Raw genomic sequence first — 24127 nt, 5'->3', positions numbered from 1 at the left:
ACATGTAAATTATAGGAGGAAGATAAAAGAATCTTGTTCATTAATTAAATGGCAGTTCATCTGACCAAATTATAGCAATGTGGCAATCTGGGAAAGTAAGACGAGTATAAAAAATGAAAGTCAGTATTTTCCACTTCATCCCCTTTGTACTTTGGGACTCTTGAAATATAACATCAGTTTAACTTTTTAAAATTTATATTATTTTTCAGTGTTTCGCCCCATATCTGCTAATGCCAAACTTCAGATGAATCGGCGATCAGATTTTGACTTCTCTGCCCCCAAGATAAACCTGGAAGTTGAGTTACATGACATAGCAATTGAATTTAATAAACCACAGGTGATTTTTTTTAATGAAATTGTAAATTGTGAGTTATAATTTGATAAAAGCAGAACTAAGATTTTAAATGTATTTCAAACACAATATGGTAACATTTCCTTTAGAAAGTCAATAATTTAGTTTTTTAACAATTGAACAAAAAAATCTGAAACATTTAAGAGCCTTAATTTTTTCATCCTTCAGTATTTCAGTGTTATGGAGCTTCTTGAATCAATTGATATGATGACGCAAAATCTGCCATACAGGAAGTTCAAACCTGATGTACCTCTTCACTATCATGCCAGAGACTGGTAAAATGACTAACTTTTTTTTTTTTTTAAATTGAGGTATAATTTTACATATTATGTCCAGGTTTGTAACATGGTAATTTGATATTTGTATATGTCATAAACTGATCACCACAGTAAGTTTGGTTAAGGTCCATCACCATATATAAGGACAGATTTTTTTCTTTAGAACTTTAAAGGTATCTTAGCAACTTGCAAATATGCAGTAGAGTGTTAAATATTTTGACCATGCTGTATATTATATCCTTACTACTTATTTTATAACTAGAAGTTAGAACCTTTTAATCCCCTTCACCCATTTCACCCAGTGCCTCTGCCTCACCTCTGTCAACCACCAGTCTGTTTTCTGGATCTATGAGCTCAGTTTTTTGGTTTTTGTTTTTTAAGATACCATATGTAAGTGAGATCATACTGCGTTGTCTTTCTTTGTCTGATTAATTTCACTTGGCATAATGTCCATCAGGTCTATCCATGTTGTCATAAATAATAAGATTTCATTCCTTTTTATGACGAATAATATTCTGTGGTTTATATACCATATTTTCTTTATCCATTCATTCATTGATGGATACGTAGGTGGTTTTTGTATTTTTACTACTGTATTTAAATAATACTGCATTTACTATCAGGGAACATACATCTCTTTGTGCTAGTATTTTCATTTTCTTAAGATAAATACCCAGAAGTAGAATTGCTTGATCTAAAAAAATTTAAGATTTATAAAATAAAGTTTAAGAGTGAATTTATTGACTTTAAGAATAATTTTTTAAGATACTCTTTAAGGGCAGTTAAAGATTGTCATTTGATTTATGGCTTTTGCTTATTATGTTAATAAAATTGATTTAGCGGATTTAAAAAAAAACAAAAATGGAGATACAATAATACCATCAATTAACTGTATTTTTAGGATTATTAGAAACTATATCCTAGTTTGTGTTTGGCAATGTCTTTTTTTTTAAAAAAAAATGCAAGCTTTTGCATTAGATATTTTAAACCTATGTGATTAAAGTTGAAAATGAGGGTATGATTTTACTCATTCAGAAGTCTTGTTATTCCATTTATGAAGCTCTTGTTTTCTAGAAGTTGCAATTACTCTTTCAGTTGACCTTTAATTACTGTTCAGGTGACTAAAGTGCTATTTGCCAAGTAGTACTTCAGTGGTCTTTCTGTAGAGCTATATTTTTTGTAACACAATTCAGTGATTTTGCTTGTTTTTAAGAGGTAAGATTAATAATTACTGTAGTCTTAGTATGAACAGGGCTGGGAAAAATGAAGTGCCTAGGTCCATAGTCTCTGTACTCTGTATGCTGTTTTAGAGTAGAAGCAGTTTTGTATTTCATACTGTTGGCTTGAATGGTGTCAAGTGTGGGGTTTTGTTTTTGTTTTCTCACTAGGTGGGCTTATGCTATACATGGTATTCTTGAAGTGAATGTCTGCCCCCGGTTACGGATGTGGTCATGGAAGCATATTAGAGAACACAGGCAAAAAATGAAGCAGTATAAAGAACTGTATAAAAAAAAGATAACAACTAAGAAGCCAGCTGGTGAAATTCTCATCTCTTTGGAGGTCAGCATATTTCGAAATTATTGAATATTTTCTACTACATAATTCCTCATAATTTGTTTAAATTTTGACTGGACCATTCGCTTTCAGTTAGACTTTTTCGTACTCCTGTTCTTCATTTCAGTTGGGTGATAGAAACTCTGGTGATACTCTCCAGATCTATGAGCTCAGGTTTTTGGTTTTTGTTTTTTTAAGATACCATATGTAAGTGAGATCATTTGAGATTATTCTCAATCTGGAGAGATTTGAGTTCATGCAAAAAAGTAACTTGAAGCCTCACATTATGATTTTTTTAACCTCAAAACCTAAAAAGCATTTGCTGTATTGATTCCAGTCTTTCTGTGTCAGTTTCACAGCCTTATACTACCTGTAATCATTCCATTTCCCCTGTTACCATCTGATGGCGGTGATTAGATGAATTTCTTGTCTTTTGTATATACTGTGCTTATACTTGTAGCCAGGTCCCTCTGTCTTTCCTCATCTCTGTTTATTCCAGTTTTACTCACTCCTCAAGCTCTACGTAAGTCACATCTCTTATATGAACTTTCCTGAATTTTCTACCCATACAGAATCCATTTTCTCTTCATTCTTGGGCATTTCTAGTATTTACCAGCAACTCTACACTTCATTATCTGTCTTGAGAATTCCCTAAATACTGGCCTTATCTGTTAGCATTATGTTATATTCTAGAAGGGATTGTTTTATGGATGGATGATGTTTAGTTTAGGGAAACTGTGGGGAGATAGTCTCTTAAAATTCAACCATTCTGAATCTAGGCCAGTTTTCAATTAGGAGCTCCCTAAAAATTGACTTTAATTTTTATGTTTGAGGTAAGAGACTTTCTGCAGACCTAGACTGTTAGGAATGCTTGGGTTGATAGTCTTTTGGGATGGTTACAGATTTCCTTAAATTTTTTTTTTTTTTTTTGAGGGGGGACCTTTTTTGATCTTAACCTGAATCCTCCAAGTCTACTGAATAGTAGAACTCTGAGTAAATTGTTTTCTAGATAATAACAGATCATGGTTGCTTCTGTTATGGGGAAAAAGATTTTAGCATGCAGCTCTAAAAAAAAAAGTAATCATGGGAATAATGTAATATGAAGAAAGATTTAGTTTATCTCCGTTACTTTACTCAGTAGCCATAAAAACTTTAGAAAGTACAGAATTTCAAAACAAGTTTTAAGTCTATCTAGATCTATTTGGAATATATTAAAGATGACACACCAACTGTGCTAATAATATGAAGGATTTAGAATTACATTTTTAGTTGAAAGTGATACTAATGTGTTTATCCTCAGTTGTAGTTAGAACCCAAATAAAAGTCATTTTAAGCAATGCCTATATGGTATCTTTTAGTATGGGTCTGTAAATCTCAATATGACACCTATATGCATGACATGTATGATTTCTTTAGGAACGTTACTCAATCATTACTAATTTCTAAGCTGACATATGTAAGCACTGCTTCTCAGAATTTAAAAGCAGTATTATGTTGATGGTTGATCTGTGTTTTGTTTCCTTTTATGTCTTTCCTTACTGCAGCAGTTTGTTAGATTATAAATGAAATTTTTATCATTTTTCTCTTTCTATTGACTATATGAAATTATTCATTTAAACACACTTTTGTTTATATTTTAAGGAGTTGGAAAAGACCTTGGATGTATTTAATATAACTATATCAAGACAACAGGCAGAAGTGGAGGTAATCCCAGATTATCTTTCAATCAATAAAAATAAATCTAGATTCCATTTAGATTTAACAGATGTAGTGATATTATTAGTGTTCGGCTATATATGCTGTTTCCTAAAAGGGGTTCAAATTTGCTTCTTTGTGCTGTAAGAAAAATTAACTTGATATTTTGTTCCATACATTTGAATTAGGTCCTCTGGAGGAAAAATTCTTGCTAAGTAATTTGGGTAAATAATTCTTGCTAAATAATTATCAAACACTGAGTTCATAAGAAGGTGAAAATCCAATCTTTGTGGGGAGTTGGTGGTGTGATTATGGTGACTTGTAAGACAGTAGTGCTCTCTACCTGGAAATCCTAAATTACGTTTGACCTATGTTGCTTTACTTTGTTTGGTTGTCTGTTTGTATATTGTTTACATTTTTTCACTGGAATAGTTTAATTTTGTAAATGTCATTTTTCTTTCTCTTTAGATTGCTAAATAAAGGATAATTTGTTATTTATTTGAAAATTTATTCATTTTAGGTAAAGAAAGCTGGATATAGGATTTTCAGGGAAGGAGCAAAAGATTCAGAGGAAAACAAAGGATGGTTTAGCTGGCTGTGGAGTTGGTCAGAACCAAAAAGTAAAGAACAACCAGATGTTAAGCCTGGAAGTAGGTCCATTTCATTTTGCAGTAGTGCAGTTAATCATTAGGTTAATTTAGTGCAGCTAATCATCAGTTGCGAAAATAAAGTTTTGCAGAAAATTTTCTAACTAAAATAAACATTATGACCATATATACATATTATATGTAATTTATTCTTATCTATAAAATTACTATTAAAACATTGTCCTTGTATATGTCAAATAAAAATTAATTTTTTTATCTTAATGTTTACAAAAGAGCTTTATGCTCAGGATTTAATAAATTTGTAAATTCCCAAGGGTATAAACCATTGTAAATTTTTGTTGAAATTGTTTCTTGGAGAGATTTTTGTTTCCTTACTAAATGTTTAAGATCATAGCTTTGGAGACATAGGGGCTTAAGTTTATATCCTAGATCAGTCACTTGCTAGCTGTGTAGCCCAGGCAAATGATTTAAATTCTCAGAAACCTCTATTAATCATCTGTAAAATGGGAAATTATAATATTAGTACTGCTTACTTTGTATGCTAAGTATGTTGCTTAGCAGAATAGCACTAAGTACTTAATACAGGTAGTTATTTTGTGAGCTTCCTTAATCCAAATACTTTGAAATTTCTATTGCGAAATTTACGTATTTAGTAGTTTATGTGTTTTTGGAGAATAATCCTTCTAAAATTGCCAGTGATATCCTAACATTCAGTGATTATCACTTTTTTCTTTTTTCTTTTTTTTTAAATAAAAGTTCTTTTAAAAGTTTCTTAAAAGTATAAAAAGAGAGTTAATTTTGCCAGTTTGTTAAAAGCAGCTAAATTATGGGTTAGTTTTATCTTACCAGTTAAGAATACAAAACACTTCTTTATGATTATAGTTCTTGAAGAAATGTTGACATCTGAAGAAAAAGCTTTACTCTATGAAGCAATTGGCTATAGTGAAACAGCAGTTGATCCAACCTTGCCAAAAACAGTAAGATGTTTTCTTGCCTTATATCTTAGACTTTAATGGTAGATATGCCTATTTTTAATTTTTTCAGAAATGTTACTGACTACTCTGTGAGCTTTATCTAGTTGGTACATATTATATTTATTTTAATTTCCAAGGTATGAATAAAAATTGCCCTTTTTAGTGTTCATATGGTGATTCTTTAATATATAAAGGGTTGTTTTTAAAGTATTTTTTTTGGTTATTGGAAAGAATAAGCTGTGAAGAAGAGTATTTGTTGTCTTATATATATATAGTGTATCTATATATATATATATAGATACACACATACATATAAAATTCATATATAAATTTCATTTTATTTTTTTTCACTATATTCTAGTTTGAAGCCATGAAGTTCTTTGTTCACTTGAAAAGTATGTCTGTTGTTCTAAGAGAAAAACGAGGGACACCTGAACTGTTAGATATTGTAGTGGAAGAATTTAGCACTTTGATTGTGCAAAGACCAGGAGCACAAGCCATTAAGTAAGTATTTTTCTTTTACTGGTAAGTAAACATTTCATCATAAGGTGGGAAGTTAGATTATAGTCTTACAGTATTTTGTAAGAGTACTATGGTGATGTATCCTTACGTATTTTTAGGAACTTAAATTTTGGAATTATTAAAAATACTGGTTCAGTAGAAAACTCTATGCTAAGGAAATGTAGAGGGACACTGAAGATAAAACAGAAATGCCAGCAGTCACCCTACATAAACGAAACCGCATCAACAGTTTGGTTTTTATCTGGGAATATCTTTATTTCTTTTGTTTTTAAAAATAGTTTTATTGAGATATAATTAATATACCATGTATTTCATCCAGTTAAAGTGTACAACTCAGTTGTTTATCACACTTCTGGTGTCCTATACCAAATTCACAATGGTATATTTATAGAGTTGTGCAATAATTACCATTATCTTAATTCTAGTACATTTTGATACCCTAAAAAAAGAAATCCTATACCTTTAAGCTTTTTCGCAGTCACTCCCAATTCTCCTTTCTCCCCAGTGTATGGCAACACGAATTTACTTGTTTCTAAGAATTTGTTTGTTGGAGGCATTTCATATAAGTGGAATCATGTCATGTGTGGCCTTTTTTGTCCAGCTTCTTTAACTTAGCATGATATTTTCAAGGTTCATTTATGGTATAGTGTGAATTAGTATTTTATTTTTTTCTTTTGCATGGTAAGATCCCACTGTAGAGATATACCACATTGTGTTTGCCCATTCATCAGATGATGAATATTTGGTTTGTTTCTGTTTTTTGACTGTTATGAATAATGTTGCTCTGGATATTTACAGACAGTATTTTGTATGGACAATAAAGCTTAAATTTTCTTGGGTATGCACTTAAGAGCAGAATTATTTCCTCATATGGCAACTCTGTATTTAAGTTTTGAGGAGGAATTGTCAGATTGATTTCCAAAGAGCTGCATCATTGTATATTCACACCAGCAGTGTATGAGATTTCTTATTAATCGATATCCTTGACAACACTTAGCTGTCCTTTTGAATTACAGCCATCCTAAAAGGTGTGAACTGGTATTTCATTGTTGTTTTAATTTGCATTTCCCTGATAGCTAACAGTATTGAGCATTTTTTCTTGTGCTTATTGGTTTCTTCTATATATATTCTTTAGATAAATGTATAGTAACTTACTTTGCCCATTTTTAAATTGAGTTGTCTTTTCATTCAGTTTTAAGAGTTATTAAAAGTTCTCTATATATTGTTGATGAGAATCTTTTATTTCATAAGAAAGTCTTAATTGTTTTCTCTCATTCATTGTTTCTTCTCAGTTTTTTGGTGGTATTCTATGCCAGATATTTTTTGGTTTTGATGAAGGTCCAGTTTATTTTTTGTAGTTGTTGCGGTGAAGACTCAAGAAGTCTTCGCCTAACTCAAGGACACAAGATAAATTCCTGTGTATTCTTATGAGAATTTTACATTTTTCTCTCTTAAATTAGGTTTATGACCCATTTTGAGTTAATATTTATGTATGGTGTGAGTTTGGGGTTCAACTTGATTCTTTTGCATGAGATTATTAATTTGTTTTAGCAACATTTGTTGCAAAACCTTATTTTGCATTGAATGATCTTGATACCTTCATCAAATAGTTTACCATAAATGTAAGAATTTATTTCTGGACTTTTTTCTATTCCCATTGATCTTTACAACTTTCTGCCAGTAGGACCCTGTGTTTATTACTCTAACTTTGTAGTAAAATTTGAAATCAGAAAGTTTATCCTCCAGTTTTGTTTTCTTTTTCAAGATGATTTTAGCTCTTCTGATATTCTTGAATTTTTTTATATCCATTTTTGCAAAAAATTTCAGCTTAGATTTGATAAGGATTTTGTTGAATCTGTAGATCAATTTTGGGTACTGACATTTAAAAGGTATTGTTTTAAAATGCATGAATATTGGATGCCTTTCCAGTTATTTAGATCTTCATTAATTTCAACAGTGTTTTATAGTTTTCAGAGTACAAGTTTTGTATCCTTTTTGTTAAGTATATTCGTATGTGTTTTATTGTTTTTGATGCTGTATGGGGGGAAAGAATTTTCCACAACCCCTTTTGAGTGCCTGGCTGCATCTGAAAATTAAATCTGACAGACAGGTTAACAAGGGAGAAGTGTACAGATTTATTTAATAGAAGTTTAACAAAAGAATCTTTCTAATGAAATGAAGATCCAAAGAACCAGTTAGACTAGAGTATGTTAGGTTTGATGAAGAGTGTACAGTTGGGGAGGAATATGATAAGTCAAGTAGTGTAAGGTAAGTATGGTAGACTGGGGAAACTTAGCAAGCCCTGTTTATTAGGACTCTTCGCAGTTCATCTTTGTCTTTAGAGATAAGGATGCTTTTTTCCTCTAGCTATAGGGGGGGCACCTATTACATGAAGGTTTTAGAATCTATTATGGGGAAGGGTAGAGGAATATCAGAGTGACCTTTCTGCTTCTGCTGTTTTCTTGTACTCCTTCAATTTAAAAATACTATACCACGGTGCCATATTTTGGGGGCAATGGGTCCTGATCCTCATCAATGCTTACAAGTGGCATCATGTTCTTAATTTCATTTTTGGATTCTTGACTACAGGTGTGTAGAAATACAATTGATTTTTGTATAATGATCTGTTACCCTGCAATCTTGATATAATTACTTCAATAGTTTTTGTTAAATTCCTTAGGCTAGAAGCATACATGAGCATTGCATCTGCAAATAAAGATAGTTTTACATCTGTATTTCCAGTGTGGACACCTTCTCTTTCATTTCTTAATTGCTCTTATTTTAGCCTTCAGTACCATGTTGAATGGAAGTGGCCAGAAAGGTTATCTTTCTCTAGTTTTTTACCTTGAGAAGTGAATATGATGTTAAATGTGGGTTTTTCATAGGTGTCTTTTATCAGTTTTAAGAAATCTCATTCTATTCCTAATTTGTTGAGTTTTCGGGTTTTTTTAAATGTTGTTATTGTTGTTGTTGTTCTTGGCGTGAAAGTTTGTTAGATTTCATCAAATGCGTTTTCTATGTCCCTTAAGATGATTGTGTATTTTTCGTTCTTTATTCTTTTGATTTATGGTGTATTCACCTTAATTAGTTTCTCACATGATAAAATAATGGTGTATTCTTTTGACTGTATGTTTAATCTTTTTTACATACAGCTGGATTTGGTTTGTTGGTGAGGATTTTTATGTCTGTGTTCATAAGAGAATACTGGTCTATTGTTTTTTTTGTGATGGCCTTGTTTGCTTTTTGTATTAGGATGATACTATCCTTATAAAATTAGTTGGGAAGTATTCCCTCCTCTTTGGAATAGTTTGTAAAGAATTGTTATTGAGTCTTCATTAAATGTTTGGTTGTAGAATTCACCAGTAATGTCACTGGGGCCTGAGCTTTTAAATTATTAATCTGTATGTGTCCTTAGGTCTGTTGGCATTTTTCTGTCTCCCCTCCCCCCAGTTCAGTTTCTTTTCAGGAATTTGTCCATTTCACTTAAGTATTTACATGGTATAATTTGTTTTAATATAGTTGTTTGCAGTATTACCATGTAATCTTCTTTCTGTGAGGTTGGTAATAATATATTTTTTTAAATTTTTTTTTTTTGAGTCTTTGCTCTTATTTCTTAGACTAGTTAAATTTTGTTATTCTTATTTTCAAAAAAAGAGTTTGGTTTTGTTTTTGCTATATTCCATTCTCTGTTTTATTAATTTATTCTCTAACCTTTATATTTTTAAAATTTTTCTTGCTTTAGGCTTAGGTTACTTTGCTTTTTCAAGTATCTTTAGCCAGTATGATAGTGCTTTGGGAATTTTCTTTAGGGAATATATGCATTTGCTAATTCATTAATTGTATTTTAATGACTTTTCTTTATTGGAGTAAAACTGACATCATAAAATTAATCTTTCTAAAGACCACAATTCAATGACATTTAATATATTCATAATGTTGAATAATCACCACCCTTATCTAGTCAAAATATTACCATAAAATGAAATGCCATACTCATTAAGAATCACTCCCCTCCTCATGGCCCTTGGAAGACATGAGTCTGCTTTGTTTTTGGATGTGTCATAAAATGGAATCATACATTACGTGACCTCTTGTGTCTGGTTTATTTTACCTAGCATAATGTTTTCAAGACTCATCTGTGTTGTTGTGTATATCAGAATTTAATTCCTTTTTAAGGCTGCATAATACTCCATTGTATGTATTTACCACATTTTGTTTATTCTATTCATTTGTTCTATGGAAATTTGAGTTCTTTCTACTTTTGGCTATTGTGATAACACATAGTGAACATTCAAGGGTGTGAATTTGAATACACATTCTTTTCCTGTGTACCTAGGAATGGAATTTTTTGAGTCATAGCATAATTCTTTTTTTAACTTTTTGAGGAGGGGCCAATGTGTTTTTCATAGAGCTGAACCATTTTACATTTCCATTAGCAGTGTACAAGGATTTCAGATTTTCCTTCTTCTTCCCAACACTTATTTTCTTCTTTGTGCCTTTAAATTATAGCTATTCTTGTGGGTGTGAAATGTGTTTTCTCATTGTGTTTTTTTGTATTGCCTTAATGTCTATTGATATTCAACATCTTTTCCTATGGGTGTTGACTATATACATCTTCACTGGGTCCTTTTTTAAAATTTGGTTATTCTTTTTGTTGAGTTGTAAAAATACTTTATATATGCTAGACTGTAGATACATGATCTTTACTTCCATTCTTTAGCTTGTCCTCACGTTTTCTTGATAATGTCCTTTCATGCACTGTTTTTAATTTTGATGGAATAGATTTTATCTGAGTTATTTTTCTGTCATTGCTTATGCTTTTGATATAATATCTTAAGAAAGCTTGCCTATATAATTTTGGTATAGTATCTAAGAAGGTTTGCCTAACCCAAGATTATGGAAATCTATTCCTATATTTTCTAAGTGTATTATAGTTTCAACTCTTATGTTTAGGTTTACTATCCACAGTGAGTTAAGTTTTGTAAATGGTATGGATAGTGAATACAATTTTATTCACTTGTATGTGGATATCCAGGTGTTCTGAGACCACTTGCTTAAGAAATTATTTTTCTTCATTGAATGATCTTGTTACCCTTCTTGAAAATCCGTTGGCCAGAAATGTATGGCTTTATTTCTGGATTCTAAATTCTATTTCCTTCCATTCTATAGACTCATTCTGTCTATGCATATGTCAGTTCCACACTGCTTTGATTACTGTAGCTTTGTAGTAAATTTTGAAATTGGAAAGTGCAAGTCTTCCATCTTGTTGTACTTTTTCAAGAATATTTTGGATATTTGGATCCTTTGCAAATCCATATGAATTTGAGGATTTGCCTTTTCACACAAAAGCTGCTTTGAATTTGAAAGGGATTACATTATATGTATAGATTGTTTTCAGTAGTATTGCTATCATAACGATAGTAGGTTTTCCAGTCAATGAGTATAGATATCCTTCCATTTATTTAGGTCTTTCTATGTTTCTTCCAGCATTATTTTGTCCAGTGTTCAAGTCCTTTTCTGGTTAAATATTTTTGGATGTTAATGTGATGGAATTGTGTCAATTTCCTCTTCAGTTTATTCATTGTAGATGTATGGCAGCGTAGTTGATTTTGACATGTTCATCTTGTGCCTTGTAACTTTGCTAAATTATTAACTTTTTTTTTTTTGTGGATCCTTTGGGATTTTCTGTATACCTTTGATCCCTGAACAACATGGGTTTGAATTGCATGGGTTCATTTATCTATGGTTTTTGTTTTTGTTTTACAGTATTGCAAATGTCTTTTCTCTCCCTTACGATTTAAAAAAGATTTTTTTTTCTCTATTGTAAGAATACAGCATAAAACATACCGCAAAGTGTGTGTCATTGACTGTTAATGCTACCGGTTAGCCTTCTCATCAATAGCCTTCTCATAGGCTATTAGGAATTTGGGGAGACAAAAGTTATATGTGGATTTTTAACCTTGCAGACTGTCATTGCTCCAACCCCTGTGTTGTTAAAGTATTAAAGGTATGTAGAGTGATGTCATCTATGAATAGATTTTCACTTTTTCCTTTCCAAGTAGGTACCTTTAATTTCTTTTTCCTGGCTAATTGCTTTGGCCAGAACTTGTAGAACAGTGTTGAAAGTGAACATCCTTCTCTTGTTTATGATTTTGGTGGGAGAGAAGAATGCCAGTGAGTTGATAGTGATAAGCATGATATATGTTTAGGCCAGCTTATACCAAGGATTCCTGATATTGACCCCATTCTTGTAGAAAATCATGGAACATATTATTCCTCTGAGCCTCCAGAAGGAACCAACAGATTTCAGACCTCTGGCCTCTGTATTTGTGAGAGAATAAGTTCTTGTTTTAAGACCCTCTGTTTGTAATAATTTATTAAGCAGCCCTTGCAAATGAGTCCAATGAATTTTCCAAACTATTTTTGAGAAGACTCTATTCTTTGTCATTTGTGATTACTGAAGTATCTGTTCCATTATTTCAGTGATCACACAGTGAAATGACATTTCCTTAAATTCCTGAAACCAAAACTGAGAAATACTCTCTAGTCCTTGTACTTGGCTTTGAGCTGTGGCACTTCAGAACTCTGCCAGGTTTCCTACATTTCTGGCTTGGCATTCACCTTCTGCTTGCAGGTAGCTTCCAGATCCATTAGAGGTGCATGTCCAGGCTCTGATCAGGTCTTTTCTGGGTTCTCAGCACGTTTGTTGCACTCCGGCTTCCATGATTTACATGTGGCCTTTCTGAGCCTTTTCCCTCATCATTCCTGGGCATTGGGATCTGGCTGGTATTTTCCCTGTCCACTTTCCCTTCTCCAGACAGATATCATTAGTCCATTTCTTTGATTTTTTGGACATATGTTACCTCTGCCTGCATGACCAGAGAACAAAATAGAGGTCACTCTCTGCACTGATTCCTTAGGGAACTGTAAGCAGGTGAAAACACTTGACCACATTATTTTAAGAACAAAACTCCTGTCTTACTTCATTTGGGCTACAATGATAACATAACAGACTGATATTATAAATAACTGAAATTTAATTCTCACAGTTCTGAAAGCTGGTGGTTTAACATCAGGGTGCAAGCACTGCCAGGTTCTGCTAAAAGGCCTCTTTCAAATTTCCTACTGCAAGTTTCTTGCAGTGTCCTCATGAGATGGAAGGGGCTAGGGCTCTCTGTAGGGTCTCTTTTATAAGACCTCTAATCCCATAGCCCTCATGACCTAAGGCCCCAGATATCATCACAATGGACATTATCATTCCAACAAATGAATTTTGAGTGAGACACACACATTCAGACATTAACAGCTGTATTAGTCTCCTAGCTCCATTTGGCCACACAAGGATGTGGCTTGCTTACCATAGTCACTGCTGTGCTTAGAAATAGGGGATGATAGAAAGTTAAATAAAAATGCCAAAGTGCTTTCTTTCTGAAATGTAGTGGTCTTCATTAAGTACTTCCTCGGTTGGTGTAAGTTTTTCATTGATTAAATTCCAGGCTTGCAGAGATGTTTGACCCTGGCAATTTTTGCTAATTTAATGGTTGTCACAGTGGAGAGAGTGATTCTTAGAGCTTGGCAATTTTCCATGATAATACTCCTCCATTACCTTTTTTTTTTTTTTTTAAGACTTTATTTCTGGGCGCCTGGGTGGCTCAGTGGGTTAAGCCGCTGCCTTCGGCTCAGGTCATGATCTCAGGGTCCTGGGATCGAGTCCCGCATCGGGCTCTCTGCTCAGCAGGGAGCCTGCTTCCTCCTCTCTCTCTGCCTACTTGTGATCTCTCTCTGTCAAATAAATAAATAAAATTAAAAAGAAAAAGACTTTATTTCTTTCTTAGAGCAGTTTTAGGCTTATAACAAAATTGGGAGAAATGTACAGACATTACCTCTATAGCCCCTGCACGTGCATAGCCTCCATTTTCAACATCAAGTGCTAGCTAGAGTAGTACTTTTTTTTTTTTTTTTTACCAACAACGAACCTGCATTTGTTGACACATCATATTTACCCAGAGTTCCTATATTATATGGCCATTCACACTTGGTGGTGTGTTTTCCTATGGGTTTGGACAAACATAATGGCATGTCCATTATTATGGTATCATAGAGTATTTTCATTGCTTTAAAAATCCTCTGTTCTGCCAGTTCATCATCCTCACCCCCGACCTCTGATCTTTTTACTGCGTCCATACTTGTTGCTGTTTTCGAGAATGTCATGCATGCAGTTAGAATCTTACACTATGTATCTTTCTTAAAGTGACTTCTTTCACTTAGTAATATGCATTTAAACTTCCTTTATGTCTTTTCATGGTTCAGTAGTGTGTTTGTTTTTTAGTGCTTATTGACATTATTTGGCTGTAACACAGTTTATCCATTCTCGTACCGAAGGCTGTTTTGGGTGTTTCTAAGTTTTTGCAGGTATGAACAAAGCTGCTATAAACATTTGTATGTTTGTATTGTATTTGGTTTTTATATTGACATAAGTTTTCAGCTTCTTTGAGTAATTACCAAGGAGCATGACCACTGGATAATATGGTAAGGGTTTGTTTAGTCTTTTAAGAAACTGCAAAACTCTTTTCCAACGAGACTGTACCATTTTGCATTCCCACCAACAATGTAGGAGAGTTCCTGTTGCTCTACATCCTTGCTTTTATTTGGCGTTGTCAGTATTTTAGATTTTGGCCACTCCTGATAGATGTGTAGTGGAATCTTTATTGTTTTAATTTGCATTTTTTAAAAAGATTTTATTTTTTGAGAGAGTGAGAGAGAGAAAATGTGAGAGAGAGCACAAGAGCGGGGTGGGGGTCAGAGGTAGAAGTAGACTCCCTGCTGAGCAGGGAGCCCAATGCTGGGCTCCATCCTGGGACTGCAGGATCATGACCCAAGATGAACGCAGATGCTTAACTGACTGAGCCACCCAGATGTGTCTGATTTGCATTTCTTTGACAACCTATGATGTAGAACATTTTTTCATCTGCTTATTTGCCATGTATAGGTTGTCTTTGAAGTGTCTGTTAAGGTTTTGGCCCATTTTTTTTTAACTGTTTGTTTTCTTCTTACTGAATTTTAAGTGTTCTTTGTATATTTTGGATAACAGTCTTTTATCAGATGTGCCTTTTGTAAATATTTTTCATAGACTGTGACTTGTCTTTTCATTCCCTTAACATCTACCATAATCTTTGCTTTTTATTATTTGTTGCTCTTTTTATTTTTTTTTGGTCTTTCTTACCTTTTGTGGTTTGAGTATCTTTTTTTTTTTCCCAAAGTAGGCTCCACACCCAGCATGGTGTCCAGCGTGGGGCTTGAACGCAACCCTGAGATCAAGACCTGAGCTGTTATCAAGAGTCACATGCTTAACTGAGTGACCCTGGCTCCCCAGTTTAATTGGTGTCTCATATGGTTTTGTTTTCTCTCCTTTCTTAACATATCAGTTATAGCTTTTTTTTTTTTCAAGTCTCCTTTCAAATAACAGTGTAGCATTTCATGAGTAGTGGGAGTACTTGATAATAAAAAAAAAAAAATCCTTAATCTGTTTTCTAGTTCCTTGTATTGTTGCTCCTATCTATTTCACTTATATGTGAACATATGTAAGTATAAAATATACATAAGACATACATGTAAGCGTATATAACCATACACATTGTTACTATTTTGAATATATTAATTTGATTAATAAAATAAGTAAAATAAGAGTTTTTATTTTACCTTTACTTTTTTCCTCTCCATCTCTCTTCCTTTATGTAGATCTGAATTTCTGCCTTACAGTCTTTCTCTCTAAATAACTTATTTTACTATTTCTCAAAAGACAGGTCTATTTATGATAATTTCCCCTATTTTTTTGTTTGTCTTAGAAAGTCTTTGTTTTAACTTGTGAAGGGAAATTTCTTACAGTACAGAATTTTAGGTTGGTGGGTTTTTTTTTTTCCTCTTTAAAATTTTCACTACACTCTTTTTGCTTCCCTGGCTTCTGAGAAGATAGCTGTAATCATTAGCTGTGCTTCTCTATATGTAGGGTGGTTTTTTTCCTTTAGTTTTTTTCAAGACTTTTTCTTTGTATTTTATGTATATATTTTATATTTCTTCATATTTTTTGTAGTTTAAAAATATGCCTTGGTGTAGTTTTTTGGTTATTTGTTTGCATATATTCTGCTTAATGTGCTCTGACCTTTGTGGATCCATGACTTAGTGCCTGACATTATTTTGGGGAAATTGACAGTCCTTCTTGTTTAAAATCTTCTGCACTTTTCTCTTTCTTCTGGTATCCCTGTTACGCATATGGTACATCTTTTGTAGTTGTCCCACAGCACTTGGTTATTCTGTTCTGTAGTCTTTGTTCTCTGCTTTACCTATTTTTATGACTCTACTGATACATTCTCCAGCTCAGGGATTAATTCCTCAACTGTGTCTGTATCCTAATAAACATATTAAATGCATTCTGGTTACAGTGTTTCTGATCTTTAATGTTTATTTATTTATTTATTTTTTCCCTTAGGATTTCCATCTCTCTGCTTACGCTGTTCATCTGTTCTTGCATGTTGTTTCCTTAGTCCGTTATACTCCTTAGCATGTTAATTGTTACTTTAAATAGTTTTATCACTTCAAGTTGGGTTGTTTGCCTTTTGAGATGCTATGCTATTTTGTTCTTTATAGCCAGATGTGAAGTATTGGATGAAAAGAACTATTACAAATAAGCCTTTAATGATTTGGTTGTAGGATGTGTGAGAAAAGGAAGCGTTCTCTGGTGCTGTGATTTGCTCTCAGTTTTTTAATGATCCCTTGCTTCTGGTCTGTGAACTTAAGAAGTTTCTCAGCACTCCCCCTCTCCCTGCCTGAGTGGGACAGAATGGCAGGAGTTGGGGAAATTGGGTATTTCCCTTCTTCCATATGGAATAGTAGACCTGACTGAAGTTGGGTATTTCCCTTCTGTAGATATTTTGACTTTGATAATACTTAATTAGGTTAAACTCTAGTTAACTAGTTTCTCTAAATAGCATTTTTTAAAAAGAAGAACATAGTGCTGTGTCATATTTTTAAAGGGCTCCTTTTCCCCTTTTCTTGCCTGAAGCATGATGGGTTTTTTCTCCAATATTTTTTGTGGGAACCTGGTCCAGTTCCTGGAGGTATATTTCAAAATATTGTTGAGGGGGGCTCCTATGATCGGGTTCCCTAGAGTTGTCCACTTTGAATCTCCAGCAGTTCAGAAGAATGAAACAGTTTAAATTTTCCATCTTTGGCACTGGTATACATGATAGTTTTCTTTTGTGAGCTTCTGCTCTGGGAATCTGACTCCCTTCATGGTTTTTTTAAATTTAGAGATCAGCATGTAAACAGGGTTGTTTGTGAATAAATCTGTGTCAATTCAGATCAAGTAGTTCTATGTTTTCTTTGATGTGAGTGGAATGAAATAGGACGAAATGAAATTGTTTTCATTAATTTTTACTGTATTTTATGTTTAAAAAATACTGTAAAATGTAAAATTGGATTGATAGCTAATTTTTGTCCTATCTTTTTCCATATAGATTTGAAACCAAAATTGATTCATTTCATGTTACTGGCTTACCAGATAATTCGACAAAACCCCGCCTCCTGTCTTCATTGGATGATGCTACATCACTCTTCCAAATTATATTTGAAATAAATCCTTTAGATGAAACTGTTGCTCAGAGGTGTATCATAGAAGCTGAACCTTTAGAAATGATATATGATGCAGTAAGCATTTTTTTAATCACTAAGTTTTAATATATTTCTGTTTGCTTCGACTTTGTGCTTAATGTTAATGGTACTTATTTTAACAGAGAACAGTAAATAGTATAGTGGACTTCTTCAGACCTCCAAAAGAGGTAAATCTAGCACAGCTCACATCAGCAACTTTGACAAAACTTGAAGAATTTCGTGACAAGACAGCAACAGGTAAATGCTAGTATTAAGGTCGGTATATTAAGAATTATATCCTATACTAAAATTTTATTCATTTTATTTTTTAAAATATTTTATTTATTTATTTGATAGAGATCACAAGTAGACAGAGAAGCAGGCAGAGAGAAAGAGGGGGGAAGCAGGCTCCCTGCTGAGCAGAGAGCCTGATGCGGGGCTTGATCTCAGGACCCTGGAATCATGACCTGAGCCCAAGGCAGAGACTTTACCCAGACGCCCTCTATACTAAACTTTTAGTCATATTAAACTGAGTTTAGTAAGGTATACTTTAAATTTATGCTTCTAGACTAGATATAGTTTAGTTGAAACTAACTGGTACTGTTATATTAAAAATTCCGTATAACAATAATCCTTTCTTATACTCAGAATGGACAAACTTACTGTGACATTGAAATTAATTCCATATTAATGTTAGGATTTTTGGAATTCTCTTCATGAGAGAATGAACCTCTCATTTTTCTTTCATGTAATGAACTCTAGATTTTAATACATTGGCCTCAGAAAATAAAAATTCCATTCTTTTTTGTTCTTTTGAAGAGTTTTTGTGAGATTCGGTGTTATTTTTTCTTCCAGTATTTTACCTAATTGAATAGTAAAACCATATGAACTTGGAGATTTCTTTGTGCAAGATTTTTAAATTACAGATTCCATTTTAAGATATATTTTAAATACATATGTATAATCTGATATATTTTAAATACATATGTATTTAAAATATATCAGATTATATAAAGTTGATCTGTATGATTTTAATACCTTGCAATTTCTTGATACTTGCTTTCTGGCTCGGTATATGGTAAGTTAAAAAAATGTTTCACATATGTTTGAAACACCTATATTTTTCATACCTATACATATTTTTAGGTCATATTTATCATGTACTTCCAAGTCTTCTGTATTCTTATTGGAATTGTTTCCTGTCTTCTGTCGCCATGTGATCCCTTGCTTCTGGTCTGTGAACTTAAGAAGTTTCTCAGCACTCCCCCTCTCCCTGCCTGAGTGGGACAGAATGGCAGGAGTTGTGGAAATAGGGTATTTCCCTTCTTCCATATGGAATAGTAGACCTGACTGAAGTTGGGTATTTCCCTTCTGTAGATATTTTGACTTTGATAATACTTAATTAGGTTAAACTCTAGTTAACTAGTTTCTCTAAAGAGCATGTTTTTTTAAGGAAGAACATAGTGCTGTGTCATATTTTTCCCAGGAGTTCGTCAGAGAAACAGATGAAAAATAATGTCACTGTGAATATGCATTTGTCTATTTCTTTAAGATTTGTCATATTTTTCTTTATAAATTTGCTGCCAATAAGTGCATGCACAATACAAAATTTTTCTCCAATGAACCAAATCTTTCCTTTATATAAAGTTGACTGTGTGTATTTTTTATAATGTTTTAATTTTTTTCCAATTATAATATTTTGATTTCTTTTTTCTGATATTAGTATGGATGTTCTAGTTTTTTCTTGGTTTGAATTTGCCTATTTTTTTGTTCTTTTACCCTGTATCTTTACTTTTAGATGTGTCATAACAACAACATGCAGTGGGATATTTCTGTCTGTATTTATATACTTTTTTCTTTATTTTCCTTTTTTTAGCATTAATTTGTTTCCCTCCACCCCCTCACTATACCATTTGAAACATTCTCTTTTTTTACTCTAGTAATTAGGACATATTTTTCTCAAGATAGAAATTTAATAAAAAATTTTTACCCTCTCAGTCATTACGAGGATTTGAACAGTTGAACTGCCATTTACCATCCTCAGCACTTACATGCTATTGTTATTTCCTTGTTTTACTTTTTAAGATTTTTATTCAAGTATAGTTGACTTACAGTCTTAGCAGTAGGTATACAACATGATTAGCCAATTCTACACATTACAGTTTTGTTTTTGTTTTTGTTTTAGAGGAAGAGAGAGTGCATGCATGTGCTCGAGGTGGGTAGGGGAAGAGCAGAGGGAGAGGAAGAGAAGGAATCTTAGTCAGGTTCCAGTGAGTGGAGTGTTAATGTCCCCTACTAAAATTGTATTATTATCAATGTGTTTCTTTAATTTTGTTATTAATTGGCTTGTATCATTGGCTGCTCCCGCATTAGGGGTATAAACATTCATAATTATTAGATATTCTTGGATAGATCCTTTAATTATGATACAGTTTCTTCTTTATCTCTTACTACAGTCTTTGGTTAAAATCTAATTTATTTGGTATAAGGATTGCCACCCCAGCTTTATTTTGATGTCCATTAGCATGATAAATTGCTTTCCATCCCCTCACTTTAAATCTAAGGTGTCTTTGAGTCTAAAACGAGTCTCTTCCAGACAGCATATTGATGGGTTTTGCTTTTTTATCCAATCTGATATCCTGTGTCTTTGGATTGGGGCATTTAGCCCATTTACATTCAGGGTAACTATTGAAAGATATGAATTTAGTGCCACTGTATTACCTGTAAAGGAACTGTTTCTATATATTGTATTGTCTATGTTCTTTTCTGATCTATGTTACTTTGGGCTCTCTCTTTGCTGAAAGGATCTCTTTTAAAAATTATTTCTTGTAGGGTTGGTTTGGTGATCACAAGTTCTTTTTGTTTCTGTTTGTCCTAGAAGCTTTTCTATCACTTCTATCCTGAATGACATGCTCGCTGGATAAAGTATTCTTGGCTGCATATTTTTCTCATTAAAACCCTAAATGTATCATGCCAGTCCTTTCTGGCCTCCCAGGTCTCTGTGGATAGGTCTCCTGCCAGTGTAATGTTTCTAACCTTGTAGGTTATGGACCTATTTTCTGGAGCTGCTTTTGCGATTTTCTCTTTGTCTCTGAGATTTGCAAGTTTCATTATTATATGTCAGGTGTTGACCTATTTTTTTTTTTTTAACTTTTAGAGGGGGAGTCTCTCTGCCTCAGGACTGGGATGCCTGTTTCTTTCTCCAGATTAGAGGAGTTCTCTGCTATTATTTGCTCTAATATACCTGCTGACCCTCTTGCTCTTTCCTCTTATGGGATGCCAGTTTTTCTGATATTGTTTCACTTTATGGTATCACTTATCTCTCAGATTTTCCCCTTGTTATCCAGTAATTGTCTCTCTTTTTCTCAGCTTCTTTATTCTCCATGATTTGGTCTTCTATATCACTGTAGAATAGTGATATATCACTATATTATTCTCTTCTGACTCCTTTATCCTAGCATTTGGAACTTCCATTTTTTATTGCATCTCATTAATGGGCATTTTTGATTTCAACTTAATTAGATTTTAGTTTTTCTATTTCTCCAGAAAGGGATTCTCAAGTGTCTTCCATGCGTTTTTCAGGCCCAGCTAGTATTTGTATAATTGTTATTCTGAACTCTAGTTGAGACATTACTCATGTCCATGCTGATTAGAAGCCTAGCAGTAAGTACTATCTTTAGTTCTCTTTCTTGACGTGAGCTTTTCCATCTTCCCATCTTGTCATTCTGTCCAGAGAAGAATAGATGAACGAGAGAACAAAATACTCAAATGGCAGCAGTGATCCTAGAGAAATCTATACTAACCAAATCAGAAGAGAGCTGAAACCAAAAAAGGAAAAAAAAAGAAAGAAAAAGAATATAATCAGACAGGTGAACAGAATAGATCAGGACACTGGATTCTGTGTGTATTTTGATCTGTTTCTTAGAAAGCTGGTGAGAAAACTAGATCCCAAAATTGTAAAGAGAGAAAAACTTATACATGTACAAGATTAAAATTGAGTCCAATGAAAGGATAGACTATAACTGTGAAAATGAAAAAGTCAAGTCAAAACAAGAGGGAAAAAAGAGGGAAAAAAACAAGAGGGGAGAAAAGGATGTAAATAGGTGACTGCAACAGAGCAATACTCTGTGTCTTGAGTGTATTTTGGTTTGTTATAAGAGACTACATCTCAAAATTGTAAAGAAACACACACACACATATGTATATATAAACAAAATTAAATATTTTGAAAGGAGAGAATGTAACTATAAAGATGAAAAGCAAAAAAGAATTTTAACAAAAATGAAAAAATAACAAAAGAAACAAAAAGAAGAGAAACAAATATGATCAGACAGGTGAATAGAACAGGGCTATACACTAGATTTTGGGTATATTTTTATTATACTCAAATATATAATATATAATTATATATATATGTAATTATATATATAAATATAATATACTGTTAGAGAAGTTACTGCATCCGTAGATTGTATGAAAGAAAAACATATATACACAAAATCAAATACAAAGAAGGGATAAAATGTAACTAAAAATGACAGATTTTTAAACAAGATTTATTTGTCAGAGAGAGAGAGGAAGACTGTTGCACAAGCAGGGGAAGTGATAGGCAGAGGGGGAATCAGGCTCCCCATCAAGCAAGGAGCACCATGTGGGACTCCATCCCAGGACCCTGGCATCATGACTTGAGCTGAAGACCCTCAACTGTGTGAGCCACTCAGGCATCCTTATAGAAAGTTTTTTAAAAAGGAGTTGATAAAATAAGAAATTGGTTCTAAGAGGAATGAGAAAAAAAGTTTAAAAAATTAAAATTGGAAGATTAAAGAATCATGGGGAAAAAACCCCATGAGTTCTGTGTGCTGTATTCTAGTGCTGGAGTTTTGCAGTTCTCATTGATTGGTAAACTTGGTTTTGGCTGGATATTCTTGCTGATCTTCTGGGGGAGGAGCCTATTGGTTTGATTCTGCAGTATATTTGCCCTAGGTGGTATTGTTTTTCCGCCCTTGCCAGGGAGCCAGGTTAAGTAATGTGCTCCCATTTTCTCTCTGTGGCTTTAGTTTCCTGAAGGCTTTCCCTGCAGCTTTAGAAGATGAGAATGAAAACACGAAAACAACAGCCTGCCAGTCTATGGCCTGGAGCCGAGAGCTCAGGGCCCCGTTCCTCACTGACCCCTCAGAGAAGAGCAGTCCGTCACTCCTGTTTCCCTGGTCTCTGGCTGTATTCCATCCTCACCCAGGCTGTGGCTGAGCATTTCTGTCACAGGTACACCACCCTGTGCTGAGTCTCCAAACCCTTCAGACTCCTGCAGCACTCTCCTGTACTGCTCCCCTTGGGGAGAAAGAAGGGTCTCCCTGGTTCTGCCACTTACTGGGCCCCTTCTGGAGAGCAGTCACTTGACCATGCCATGGTCGCAATTTATGGCATCCCTGAGCTTAGAGCCCTCTCCTGGCATCACATGTAGTAGCCAGCTTCCCTGTTCTGATGTCTAGGAACTCTGCTGCACTCAAGCACCCCCAGTCTTCCTGTGATCCCAAGGATCCTGACACCACACTGTCCCATCTAGGATTCTACCCCCAGTTTGCTGCTTGATGGAGACTCCCTCCCCCCCTTGGTGTATCTCCCCACATAGCACTTCGGAGTCACTTCTCTGCACCTCCTCCCTTGCAGAAAGTGGTCGCTTTCCTATTTGTAGAGTTGCAGCTGTGCAATTCTTAGATCTCCAGTTGAGTTTGCAGATGTTCATAATGATTTGATAGCTATCAAGGTGAGTTCCTTGGACCAGATGAAACCGAGGTCTCCTATACCTCTGCTGTCTTGGACTTCTCTCCAGATGTTAAATATTTTAAGAAGTGGAAGTCATTAGTATTTTAACTTCTATATTAACAGGCTTAACTATTTGAATCTATTCTTCTAACTATTGTTTTCTTCTGTGCACAAATAATGTTAGCTGTTATTAGAATAAAGTGTTAATATTATGAAAAATGGGGTGCTAGTCTAAGTTTTTAATTTAAAAAGTTGAATAATATGTTTTAATGTTTTTCCAGAAAGCTAAAATTTACCAATTTGGGAAGAGATTCATCTGTTACATAGTTTATCTTTTTTGGTTCTTTTCTCTATTCATTCTCTCAATCTTTTATTTTCTTTCTATATTGGCTTCTATTTATTATCCTCTTCCTCTAGAACCTGGTATCTTTCTTGTATTATTTTCTGCATTCTTAGGAGTGAAGGTTTTCAGCTCTTTTCTTCTTTGTCAAGTAGGGGGATCAGCTTCTAGAACATAACCATGTAATTAGTTACTGTTGTCAAATTTGGTTGTTTTGACAGATGTGGTCATTTATGAAAACCCTTCATTTGAAAAATAAGGCTCTTTGATAGGATCATAGTCATTTATTTCTTTCAGTGATCTCATTTATTTACTCAGTCAAATATTTATCGTGAGCCAAATCTATATTGGATGCTGTGCTAAGTTTTGGAGAAAAAGTAGTGATAAAAACAGAT

General features: G+C 33.6%; 1 protein-coding gene across 5 annotated transcripts in view; it reads left to right on the top strand.

Annotated features, from left to right (window-relative positions):
* The window catches only part of VPS13A (vacuolar protein sorting 13 homolog A), a 230244-nt gene that overhangs the window by 35041 nt on the left and 171076 nt on the right, over nt 1-24127 (top strand). For all 5 annotated transcript variants that reach the window (XR_006608221.1, XM_045085368.1, XM_045085367.1 and 2 more), the window contains exons 11-19: nt 210-337; nt 521-627; nt 2019-2190; nt 3826-3888; nt 4400-4529; nt 5370-5464; nt 5823-5965; nt 17497-17686; nt 17773-17887. Coding sequence is in view for 4 of the 5 variants with exons in the window: in XM_045085368.1 (XP_044941303.1) it covers nt 210-337; nt 521-627; nt 2019-2190; nt 3826-3888; nt 4400-4529; nt 5370-5464; nt 5823-5965; nt 17497-17686; nt 17773-17887 (1143 nt within the window). In the remaining variant the exon portion in view is untranslated. The remainder of the gene's footprint in view (nt 1-209; nt 338-520; nt 628-2018; nt 2191-3825; nt 3889-4399; nt 4530-5369; nt 5465-5822; nt 5966-17496; nt 17687-17772; nt 17888-24127) is intronic.

This window comes from Mustela putorius, unplaced genomic scaffold (genome assembly GCF_011764305.1).
Source record: "Mustela putorius furo isolate JIRA1106 unplaced genomic scaffold, ASM1176430v1.1 tig00000854_pilon_pilon_pilon, whole genome shotgun sequence".
In the NCBI taxonomy this organism is placed as follows: Eukaryota; Metazoa; Chordata; class Mammalia; order Carnivora; family Mustelidae; genus Mustela; species Mustela putorius.
This window is presented reverse-complemented; position numbering and strand designations above follow the sequence as displayed.